Here is a 12567-nt window from a genome sequence, read left to right on the forward strand (position 1 = left end):
CATATAAAATAATTATTAGTTTTTATTTGTTAAATATAAAAATAAAATAAAAATAAACATCATTCTTTTAAATAACAATTCCCAAATAATAATATACTGCAACAAACATTTGTAAGCTTCATTTTTTTTCTTTCTGAAATATCTCAGTCTGTAGCCCTTGTCAATATTTTCCATCCACCATGTCTTTGACTTTTTTTAAGTCTTTGACAATGGTGGGCTTTGATCTTTGAATTTGCATCTCTGTTTTTCTTTATATTATTAGTCCAAAATAAGATTCATTAAATTAGAAAGTGTGCTAAGGATATATTCCTTCTCTTTATTTATTTTTAGAAAGCAACACTAGAGTATATATTCTTTCATTTTCTTTTTCTTTTAAAAGTTATACATTTTCACGTTTACTTTACAGACAATTAAAAAAAGTTTAATATTATATTTATTTTATATTTGCTTGTTTTCCCCTCCCATCTCACAGTTGAAATTTCAAAATCTAATTTTGTCAAAATTTAGATATGAATTAAGGGCCCAATAAATAGAATGTTCGAGATGGCCTATTTTATAACTCTTTATCTCCTCGAGGCTGTGAAAGAGGTAAGTTGGGATTTGAAGAAGTATAAGAAGAAGAAATGAAGTCAATTCAACATTTCCAACAAGCCCTCAATCCACAATGACACTGTAAGTTTGCCATATTTGAATAAACTTCATTCTGAAAAGCTCTGGAATAATCAAGTATTTTTCTTATTATTCCTCCCTTAGAAAAAAAGACTCAAAAAGAACATCTAAGGAACTTGTGTTCAATGTATTTGTATTGACACTTAATATTATTCTTTTTGCCAAGGAAATATAATTATAAACATGTGTCTCTGTGTGTTGAAGCAAATCATGTAAGAAATATATGTTAATATATAGATACATAAGTATAAAATTATTGTATTTGGATTGGTTTTCTTGGGGCCCTTAAGAACTCGGGCTATGCAACTTTTGCAAAATTGTCATGTTGGGCTGGGCTATGCAATTTTACATATTACATACATTTCTCACAAAGTTCCAAACGAGTTGTAGAATTGGATTGTGGATTAATGATTGCAATTTTATAAATTCGATTATTGTTTTATGCATAATTAACTAATTAGTGATGAATATATTTAATTTAATGTGGAATAATAACAAATTTACAAAAATACATTAACAATTTTCCTTTTGTTAATGAAATGAAAAGTGGCTAAACTTTATTAAACGTGCACAAAAAAGCAATGTATGAAATGTGCAACGTGTTAGAAGATGTCAGTCAGAATCTAAATCCACATTTTTTAAAAGAAAATGGAGCCTGACTTTGTGCTGTCCGATGTGGCAGACAGCCAATCAATATCCCAAAACCAAAACCAACCAAAAAAGAGAAAGAAAACCGACAACTCTTATAAGTAATTCCTGCGCAGTTCAACCGCCGCCGTTAATCCGTTTTTCTAAGCCATACATACATCCTATCCGAATCGTCGACAGCACACCAAAATCTGTTCATTTTGCTTTCAGACTTCAATGGCTGGATCGAAACATGTTTCGGGTATTATTTTTCTCCATTTCTTTTCATTGATTAGCCGTGTGTGTATGTACAATCATCTGCTCTTATAATTATCGATGATGCCCTTTTGATTCTTTCTTCATGTCATTGCCGTGATTATTATTATATCAAATTTTATTCTTGGCTTTCTTTGTGGATGAGAAGAAATCTTATGTATAATGATTAATTAACAATTTAGTCAATCCCCAATATAGTTGAGTTTGATGTTGAATTGTTGATCATAGAACCTATCTTTGATTTTTTCTTTTCCTATTTCTTTTGATGGGGTGGATGTGGGTGTGATGCAAAATTTTTGAGCAATCAATTAGAATATTGTGTTTGTGATAATGCAAATGAAGTAATTGCTAACTTCGTTCATGGTTGGCAATGGGGTGGCAGATGAAAATGTGAAAGCACCTAATATATTTGAAAGAGCAAAGGAGGAGATTCAGGCAGTGATTCACACTACTGGAAAATTGCATCTTCATCATAAGGAAACTCATGGGAGCAGCGATATTGACGAAAATACTCCACTAGATGCTGTCAGAGCTCCTAATGTTTTTGAGAGAGCAAAGGAAGAGATTGAAGCTTTGATACAAACCATCCACACCCATAAAGATTCTGAAAATCATGAGAAAAGGTCTTCCCTTTACTACAGTTTTTATTGGGTATGGATTATATTTGTTGATCTGGTCATCGAGTTATTTGTCATTTCAGAGATCAATCGGTGAAGTTGGAGGCAGAGAATGATGGTGTCAAGCCATCAGTAAGTTTAATCGAAAGAGCCAAGGAAGAGATTGAAACAATCATTCATCATGACAAGACACCTCATCATTACAAAGAAACTTATGGAAGGAATGATGATATTGAGGAGACTCCAATTGATGAAATCAAAGGTCCAGGTATGTTCCAACGAGCTAAAGAGGAAATTGAAGCAATTGTGGAAGCCATCCATCCTAAGAAGGAAACCAGTGGTTTTGATTCTTCTTCACCTTTGAGAAAGGAAGAAGATGGTGGATTGGGAGCATCAATTGGAAGAGGGTTGGAGAAAGTATGTTCACCAGATAAAGAAGGTGGACTTGGAGCTTCTATTGGAAAAGGGCTAGAAAAGGTTTGCTCCCCATGGGGCTCTAAGAAAGATTAGGAACAAACTCTTTGTATCGCAGCGAGTTCTTGCTTGCCTGTTAATTGTCTTTGAACCCAATGCTGGTTTTCATTTGTTCATTTTCTGATTAATACAATTTGGCTTGGAGGTTGGATGTGAAACTCCAGTGTCTTCTCTTTTCATTCATATGAAAAAAAACACCTGCAGCATAGGCTTCCATGTCAGCAATTTCATTCATTTTACTACTTGCAAGAGACTGCCAATTAGCCAATGCCAGTTTTTCTAGCATGTGAGACCACGAGGATGGGTGACAACGTATTTGTTTGATGTCTCCTTTTGTTTATTTATCCATATTTTTCGCAGAGACATATTCACTATTTTGACTTCCTACCTGACAGATAGTTGATAGCTACCCAATTATTTTTTATCCGTCACTTATCTACTTGTGCCCTGACCTTGTAATTCTATCTGCATATTGTTTCAGGCAAATGTAAATTGTTTTAACCAGTCATTTTATTGCTCTCTAACACTCTGATTATTATTTTAAATAAATGTAAATTGCTTTGCTAACAAACCAATCATTATCTTCCTTTTATTTCTCTCTAACACTCTGTTTGGATGGTAATTCTTTTTTAAAATTCTTGGAAAATATTATAAATTTTAGTAATTTATTGTTTTGGGAAGGAAGGAACAATTAAAATAAACTATAATATATGTTTATATTTTAACATTCCACCATCAGAAAAGTACTCACTAATTCAACGATTTTCTTCAAACAATACAGTTTTATTTCCAATTTACATGATTTATTTTACTATGGATCAAGTGTTATTAATAAAATGTATGAAGTTGAAAAGTTACGGCTGATTAAGTAATTTTTCTTAATCTTTTAATCTGGTTTAGTTTAGCCAAATCATCATCTTTCAGTCTTTTATTAATTAGCTCGGTGTTAAAATTAAAATATTAAAATAAAAATAAAAATTATAGTCCATTATTAAAAAGAATTACATATTAAATTTATTTTATAACATTCTACCCATTTTATTACAAAGAGAAATGGTAGCAGAAAAATTGTATGCTCAGACTGGTTCATCTTTTCATGCAAGAAATTTCAAAAATCTAAAACCCTTGGAGTTAATGGAAGAGGAAAGAGAGAAAAATTATCTAAATTTAGAGAGCTGCCTGACCTGGTAACTCTTCGAACATTATTCAGGCAGCTTGAAAACGACATGGGAGTGAGTTACAGGATGACGATGGACACAGAAGATTAAAAACAAAAGAAGCTAAGCTACACTAACATCAAAGCGTCGTGACGAAAGCAGAACACGGCACCAAACGAAGCTTACCACTAGAATATTATTGTGTTGTTAACTCTTATTTGACTTCTGCAAGCACAATCCCCAGTCGTTGGATCGAATCCTCAATCAAGAATCAAACTCTTTTTTCTTTTAAAGAAAAAAATAAATGAAAATCGAGAATCGACTTTTGAGAAGGCGAAAGGAAGAAAGAGCTGAGTTTTGTAAATAATATGTCTCTGCGCAACAAAGATTCTTCAGGCGGAAAAAAAGAAAATTCATTTTAACATGGAAAGGATCCTGGTGTACGGACGAAATTCAGGTTTCATTTAATTCAATGATGACAAATTGACGAGCCCATAACATAAAAAACTATGTACCGTTTCTCTCTCTTTCTCTGCTCTTTTTCTTGTCATCACTCTTCTTCTCTAACTGACCTGACTTAATCTTCTTTGGCAATAATTCCTTCATAGATTCATTGCCTGAATGGGATATTTTATATGTTTTCATTCATGTTGTTCATTGATCGACTCAAAACTCTGAAGGGTTGCAAATTTTTTTTGTCCTGAAATTCTCTGTTTCTGTTGCTCTAGATTTTATATTCCTTTCGAAGTTTAGGTTCTTTTTGTCTCAAAAAGCTTCTCTTTTGGACCAATTTCACTATCTAAAACCCTCTCCTAAAACCTCAATCTGCTCTTTTGTAATGGATTATAGGATTGGTTTCTCTGATTCAAACGAAATTAGTAATGGAAGCAGCAGTTGCTGTATAGAAACCCTTTCAAATCCAAATCCACCAATTCCAAATCCAGAAATTTCAGCTCTCCAACAGCTCTCGAGAAGCCTTGAGTCCATCATTGAATCATTAGATTTTGACTTCTATGCTGATGCCAAAATTACAATCTCTGCCTCTAATAGAGAGGTCCCTGTTCACCGGTGCATTTTATCAGCGAGAAGTCCTTTCTTTAAGGCTATGTTTTCAGGTTCTCTGGGTAAAGAGAAAGGTGCTGTCAAGTATGAACTGAAGGAGTTGACCAAGGATTATGATGTTGGGTTTGATTCTCTGGTGGCCGTTTTGGGTTATTTGTATAGTGGAAAAGTGAGGCCTTTGCCTAAAGGTGTTTGTGTTTGTGTTGATGAAGATTGCTCCCATGTTGCTTGTAGGCCTGCTGTTGATTTCATGGTTGAGGTGCTATATGCATCTTTTACTTTTCAGGTGCCTGAGCTAGTGGCTCTCTATCAAGTAAGAGCTACTGATGTATTTTGCATGGTACTTCTTCATTTTGTTGTTGGTTATTTGTCCTAGGAGTTGTATATCATCTGATTCTTGTTAGATGTTGAAACTTGATCATGGTTCGCTAGTAAGTTTAGCTACAGGTTCCTAATTTTATGATCTTCAAGTGGGAAGCGAAGCAAATTAGTTTAGCTTCAGATTGAATTTAAGTATGCTAATTAATCTGGATTAGCAGTTTCCAAATTGGTAGAGGCTAAAGCAACTTTTGCAGCATCGATGCTAATAGGATTGAAATCGAATGCTTAGTTGAGTTGAAGTTCAGCCCTATTCTAGTTGTGTCTGTTGCCCAGTGTATACAGAATCCTCGAAGGTTATACATGATTTAATGTCATTATTAAAGGAACTATCCATTGTAGTTCGAGTCAATTAATTCCTAGCTCCAGTTTTCACGACATTGACTAAGCCCTTATTAGTTAGCTTTATTGGAGTTACCACTCTCCCCTACCCACCTAATGCTTATGACTTTCAGGGTGATGAATCAGAGAAACTGGAGTTTGTCTTAGTTCATTATGTTCCCTAAAGCAATAATCATCATTTCTGTCTGCTAATCAGTTGCAACACCATTTTCCCATATGTTTTCTTAGTTTCTTCTCTGAATCATATTGGCTTTTTGCTTGATTGCAGAGGCATCTTCTAGACATTCTTGACAAGGTTGCAATTGATGACATCCTGGTGGTTCTATCTGTTGCAAATACGTGTGGTAAAGCTTGTGAGAGATTATTCACAAGATGTATCGAGATCATTGTGAAATCTGATGCTGATATTGTAACTCTGGATAAGGCCTTACCCCAACACATTGTAAAGCAAATTACAGATTCTCGCTCAGAGCTTGGTTTGGACACACCTGAAAGCACAGGTTATCCTGATAAACATGTAAAGAGAATACATCGAGCGTTGGACTCGGATGATGTAGAATTAGTTAGGATGCTGCTGAAAGAGGCACATACCAATCTGGATGATGCACATGCACTACATTATGCTGTTGCATATTGTGATGCAAAGACGACAACGGAGCTTCTTGATCTTGGAATTGCTGATGTCAACTGCAGAAACTCAAGGGGCTACACTGTGCTTCATGTTGCCGCAATGAGGAAAGAGCCTAGGATTATTGTATCACTCTTGACAAAGGGAGCTCGGCCGTCAGATCTCACTTCAGATGGTCGAAAAGCACTTCAAATCTCGAAGCAACTTACTAGAGCTGCAGATTACTATAAGTCCACTGAGGAAGGAAAAGCTTCTCCCAAGGAAAGATTATGCATAGAGATCTTGGAGCAAGCAGAAAGAAGAGATCCATTACATGTAGAGGCTTCTCTTTCTCTTGCTATGGCTGGTGATGACCTGCGAATGAAATTGTTATACCTTGAAAATAGAGGTGATTTTTCATTCTTTTCATATACTTCTTTTTTCATGCATATTCCTTGGTGAAAGTCAGACGAGTATTACTTCTCTTGAATTGACTACAATGTCCTGCTGCTCATATGACTAATCTCGTGGCTGGGAAAGTCAACCATGTTTTTGACAGAAACTGAAGCATTTTACCTGTCATTAAGCATTCACGTCATTTAGCTGGCTGTATAAATTAGCTGGTGGCAGCATGTTAACTTTAATTAACTCTGCTAGGGGAACAAACAGGTTTTTTCTCTCTTTTTATTTTTACAGAAAACTAATGATGTTTTGAACTTAAAGATAAGTTCGATTCAGTTTTTCATTGGCAGATGCCCTTTGCCTCTGAAATTTGTTTCCTAACTAATACTGCAACACATTGGCAACTTGCAACCGTTTGCTTTATCTGTTCAGCATTAAAATTATTATTTCCTGCTTCATTTGAATATTATGAAATTAATCTGCCGTCTTGAGATCTCAATATTCTATCATCTTCTCTCCCACATCTAATGATACTCATTTATGCATCATGAAATGTCGACAGAAAGATCCGATAGTTGATTATCGACATCTTGATGATTTTGTGATCATGTAAAATCAAGAATCTAGAATTAGAAGTTTTTGGTTATGATTCGTTATTCTATATAGTTTTGGATAAATTCATAGTTGATTTGAGTTTTTTTGCTTTTACTTCTATTAATCAAGTAGAAATTGGTAAAGGATGTTACTCCATTCTTGTATTGTTAGTTCTTTATTTTGCGAGAAATTGCTGCAAGTAATTGCCTGTAAAAAACAAATTTTTTTTTTTTTTCCTTGCATTCCCATGTCGATAACTGATAGTTTTTAAACTAGAATTAGAGACTCTTGATTCTTTTGAATAGCAGTACTCAAACTGGTTCTTCTAAAAACACATTCCTTGATTACATGTTTGCTGATCATGTTATTGACTTCCTCACCAGTTGGACTGGCAAAACTTCTATTCCCTATGGAAGCGAAAGTTGCAATGGATATTGCTCAAGTGGATGGTACATATGAATTTCCACTCACTAACATTGAGACTAAGGCTTTGTCTGGTGCTCAAAGGACAACTGTGGACTTGAACGAGGCACCTTTCAGGATTCAAGAGGAGCATCTGAACAGGATGAAAGCACTGTCTAGAACTGGTAACACATGTTTCTTTGCATGTCTATATACCTCAAACTTGCCTCGAATTAAACATTTAGATGGTTGATTAGCAAATAGTCTGGTATAGAGAAAATGTTAAGGAATTTTAGTGTTTGATATGTGATACTGCTCAAAATCATCATATGAAGTCAATTCTTACAATTACCTAAGGACCTGGTCTGGAAAATTATTGATCACAATTTATCTGATTTGATATGTGACCAGTGGAACTTGGTAAACGCTTTTTCCCTCGGTGTTCAGAGGTACTGAACCGGATCATGGATGCAGACGACTTATCACAGCTCGCGTACTTAGGAAAAGATACTGTAGAAGAACGACACCAGAAGAAACAAAGATATATGGAACTCCAGGACCTTCTGAGTAAGGCATTTAATGAGGATAAACAAGAGTTTGATAAGTCTAACATTTCATCCTCTTCGTCTTCGAAATCAATAGGGATGGTGAAATCTAATGGTAAGCTCCGTAATAGGAATGGAAGGGCTTAATTCACCCCCTTCCCCTTGTTGTATAATAGGGCTGTAATTTATTATTGTCTTCGAAATCAATAGGGATGGTGAAATCCAATGGTAAGCTCCGTAATAGGAATGGAAAGGCTTAATTCATCCCCTTCCCCTTGTTGTATAATAGGGCTGTAATTTATTGTTGTGTTTGCCTTTTCAATTCTTTTGCTCTGCAATGTAATACTAGGCGGTTGCTTATATAGGGAGAGAGGGAATGGCTTGGTTTTCTGTTAATATTGACTTCTTCTTTCTTCAATTTCAGCAGCTTGGTCATACTTTTCTGGCAGCTAATGAATTTGCTGTAATTCATGTGCAGCAGTCGAGTTCAAAGGATTCATACTATTTTATACCCCCTGTTCTGAAAAGGACAATGGGAATTTTCCGAACCCCCTGTTCTGAAAGGACAATTAGAATTTTACGAAGCTAAAGGTTTCCTAGAAGCATGGATTTCCCCGTCTGTTTAAAGGAATCTATCAGCAGCAGCAACATGAAGTGTGCCATTAATACTGACTGGAAACGCCTCGCAAACTCTTTCTTTCTTTTCTTTTTATAACTTTCCAGTGAAAAATTATCACATAATATAAAACAAAGACAAGCTTTGTTGACCCTACCAGTAAAGTACAAGGCCGAGGCCCTGGCTATCAATAAAATAATGGAAACAAGGATCGATAAGGATAAGAGCAAGAAGGGAGAGGGCCTGCGAAGTGCTCAGTTTCTGGCATCTCGTGTTGCAGATTTTTGTCACTAGCCTCCATACCTATCAATTATTGCTGCCGGTGTCTTTAGACAACAAACATCTCATCTAAACACCCGCTTTATCAGCATCTTGAACTTCAATACTTGAAGTTCCATCACCCAACTACAAATATACTACTTTTCCCTCCTTGTTAAACACGTGGCATGGCTCAGAAACTACACAAAGTGATTCTTCTGCTTGATCTTGATCATTAACATCTGTCCAGTAATATTACTAGTTTTTTGATACAAACCACGATGCACCTACTGTATCGTAGACTGTTGGTATTTACAGAAGCAATTCTTACAGTACAGAGGAGTCCAACATTGGTGACCAAAAAAGGAATGAAGGGGCAGGGAAACAGGAGGGAGAGCGAGCGTGTGTGTGTGTGTGTGTGTGTGTGTGTGTGTGTGTGTGTTGGAAATTGAACATTTATTTCTAATGATACCTAGCATCTCCATTGTGGGTTACAATACATCTCTAACTCCAAAACCTGTATTATAATTGGTAATCAGTATCAGAAATATGCTATAAAAAAAACTTCCATAACTAAATAAAAATGCAGCAAAGGGAAAAAGAAGATAAAAAAACATTTACCAGTAATGAAAGGTAGTAGAACTGATCACATACAGCCTGCATGCTCTACCAGCTCATGAGTTACATATCCACCCCAAGTTCGTGGCTTTCCAATCAAATCCTCCAATTCAAGGTAGAACGTTGAGTCATTCACAACTGAATCTTCATCAACTGAATCCTCGGAAATTACATTGTCATCAAGTAATGTCTCTGACATTAGATGATAAACAGAATCCTGTCCATTTGAACACATAACATTGGCCTTATGATCTTCAACGCAGAAACCATCAGTCAAAGGAGCCTCCAATAGTTTTGACATTGGGTTGGTCTCTGTGTTCTCTTTTAGCATCTCAGTAAGTTCCGTTTGCATTGTTGCCAAGTGTTTCTGAGCTTGATTTCTGCAGATGACACTTTGGCTTGCATCTACTGCATTGGGGCTTTCTGGGACTTGGGTTTGGGTTTGATCTGGAACCAGTCTTCTTTTCTTTACAAACTCACTCCCATCTAGTTCTCTTTGTTGCTTTTTCTTGTGGATTAAATTTTGAATAAAGCTGCGGTTTTTAGTTGCTTTGGCAAAGAAAATGAACATCTGCAATTGTTTGGTCTCTGCATATCGAATGCGTTGTTCAACAATGCTAAGTTGATTATCGGAATCTTCTCGTTGCTGTTTGAGTTTGAGAATTTCAACCCTCAGTAAATCGTGATCATTCTTCAAATTTTCAAGTTCAGCTTCCAAACCAGGTTTTGCAGAATCAGCATCAATACTTGCTGCTCCTTGTTGTGGCCTGCTGTGCCTACTTCTTCTCTTGATATTTTTGAGCAAATGCTTCTTCCCTCCTTGAAATCCTTCATTTGCGAATTCCCATCTATCAGGATCAATCTTTCTAAATCCCTGAAACCATTTTTGCACTATAAGAAACCAAAACCACAATAAAAATCTAATTCTATACACTCAAAACGACAGAGACGTGTCTCTAAACCATGTTCTTGAACAAATACAATATAATTCAGCCACAAGGAAAGAGCAAAAAGGACTTACATAGGTGTTGAGCTGGCGAATGAAGCTAGAGAAATTACAGTGCTTGAAATATTTAGGAAGAAGATGTTTAGAAAATTCATGAGCATCCCAGACAATAAAACTTCCACGATTTTCACTCCAAGAAACAGTGCAATCAGTATCAGGATCCTCCACCATCTCAAAAGTCTTCTTTAGAAACGGTGGTGGGCCATTCTCATGTAAACCCTCCATAGGTTTAGGCAAATCGACTGAAGAAGAAGAAGAAGATGACCCATTGTTATTATTAGTAACACTGTCACGAAAATCACCAGTATCTTTTTCTTCTTTCCCCACCTCATCCTCCTCCTCCTCTTCTTCTTCTTCTTTGATTGCGACTACTCTTGAAGACGAATCATCGGGCACAAGCGGCATTACCTCTTTTTTAATAGCAATAACAGATTCTACAAATTTATCATCTTTCTCTACATTTGATTCTCTTGGCTGTACGAATTTATCATCCTTCTCTACAATTGGTTCTGTTGATTCTTGAAGAGGTATTGGCAAGAAAGTTGCAGAGAACGTCGGAGAAAAATCTCCACCGCCACCGCAGGAACTAGTATCAGGAGCAACCATCTCTATCTCTTATCTGCTATGTGTGTATAAAGGATAAAGGATGCACAGAGAATACTGCCTGTAATAGATAAGAGGGGGAGAGAGCAAGGAAAATGTATATAGAGAAACAAGGATGTCCTTTTTGGTGTGAAATTCGAGCACTATGTGAAAGTGTATATTTATAGTAGACGAAAATGTCATATGCACAAAAGAAATAAATTAAATTGTTGGAAGTAAATGCACATGTGTCCACATAGTATTAAGCCAAATCAACAAAACAATGATACTGTCGTGAGATAATATCTTAGTTATATTTATATAATTATTAAAAATAATAAAATCCAAAATGGACCTGTCACTGTGGTAATGAATCGTGTCTGTAGATTAAGTCAGTTTTTGGATGTCTCCATATTAGCTTTTGTTTTTACCATTTATAGAAATCTTTGCTAGTGTCCCCACCTAATCTGAATCCCTTAACTTTCTAGAAAATTCCTATATGCCCCTCTGTTCTGTCTCTTATTCTCGTAACAGGACCAAGCCTTCTTGGCTTCACCTCCCGCAAATCTTATTATTATTTAATTCATTATATATCAGAACCATCCACCTGTCACCTTCTAGTTATGGGGTTATATGCACTCACACCATCAGCATGTCTTCTTTTTCTTTTTTAAATAAAATATAACTGTGAAAAGAAATACACGCTCGTTCGAACCCTAAATACATCTTCAAAGTATTTAATATAAGGCTATATCTTAAACTTTTTTATTTGACTAGGTCAAAATTACAAGTCTAAATTAAAATTTATTCAAATCTTAAATTTTATCCAAATTCAGTGACCAGGTTAAATCTGCAAGTGTAAATTTATTTTAAATATCAATGGATCAGAACTCAAAAGTCAAAAGAGTTATTCTGAGCCGTTAGATAATTTAATTCGAAATATCAATGGAGAAGATTATGCGGTCAATCGGTCATCTTTACTTGAATATAACCAACGTGTCAGAATCTCAGCTAATAATCTATGCACTCAGTGTTTCCGTACAAAAAGAGATACAAAAGATAACTTTGAACTCGAAGGAAAAACTTATCGACTGAAGCGGCGGCGAGTAGACGTTGCATCCACGGAGTGATGCAGGTTCAATGTAACAGCACCGTAGGAGCTCTCTCACCACAGCCACGTGGCATCTCTAGGTTAAACTAAGAGAGTCGACGCGGGAGTATAATAAACGACAAAGACAAAAACATAAATTGTCGTATTTAATAGTGGCACCGAAAAGCAATCACAAAGTGAAGGGAAGTGTGAGAGCGAGAGTGAGCTGGCTCGTTTTGCTCTTT

The 12567-nt window shown here is 35.8% G+C and overlaps 3 protein-coding genes across 3 annotated transcripts; 2 read left to right on the forward strand and 1 right to left on the reverse strand.

Moving 5' to 3' along the window:
- Positions 1-1317: 1317 nt before the first annotated feature.
- On the forward strand, positions 1318-2821 carry LOC8272565. The gene is made up of 3 exons (XM_002514082.4): positions 1318-1558; positions 1955-2195; positions 2273-2821. Exons 1-3 carry the CDS (start codon positions 1534-1536, stop codon positions 2697-2699), a joined length of 693 nt encoding a protein of 230 aa, XP_002514128.2. The 5' UTR covers positions 1318-1533; the 3' UTR covers positions 2700-2821.
- Positions 2822-3716: 895 nt separating this feature from the next.
- On the forward strand, positions 3717-8587 carry LOC8272564 (BTB/POZ domain and ankyrin repeat-containing protein NPR1). Its single transcript, XM_025156483.2, has 4 exons — positions 3717-5195; positions 5871-6618; positions 7589-7792; positions 8019-8587. Exons 1-4 carry the CDS (start codon positions 4659-4661, stop codon positions 8297-8299), a joined length of 1770 nt encoding a protein of 589 aa, XP_025012251.2. The 5' UTR covers positions 3717-4658; the 3' UTR covers positions 8300-8587.
- Positions 8588-8821: 234 nt separating this feature from the next.
- On the reverse strand, positions 8822-11400 carry LOC8272563 (heat stress transcription factor A-2). Its single transcript, XM_002514080.4, has 3 exons — positions 10666-11400; positions 9648-10518; positions 8822-9543 (listed from the first exon to the last, which is right to left on the reverse strand). The coding sequence occupies exons 1-2, from the start codon at positions 11254-11256 to the stop codon at positions 9673-9675; spliced, it is 1437 nt and encodes a 478-aa protein (XP_002514126.1). The 5' UTR covers positions 11257-11400; the 3' UTR covers positions 8822-9543; positions 9648-9672.
- Between the last annotated feature and the right edge of the window lie 1167 nt (positions 11401-12567).

This window comes from Ricinus communis, chromosome 3 (genome assembly GCF_019578655.1).
Source record: "Ricinus communis isolate WT05 ecotype wild-type chromosome 3, ASM1957865v1, whole genome shotgun sequence".
NCBI classification, from domain to species: Eukaryota; Viridiplantae; Streptophyta; class Magnoliopsida; order Malpighiales; family Euphorbiaceae; genus Ricinus; species Ricinus communis.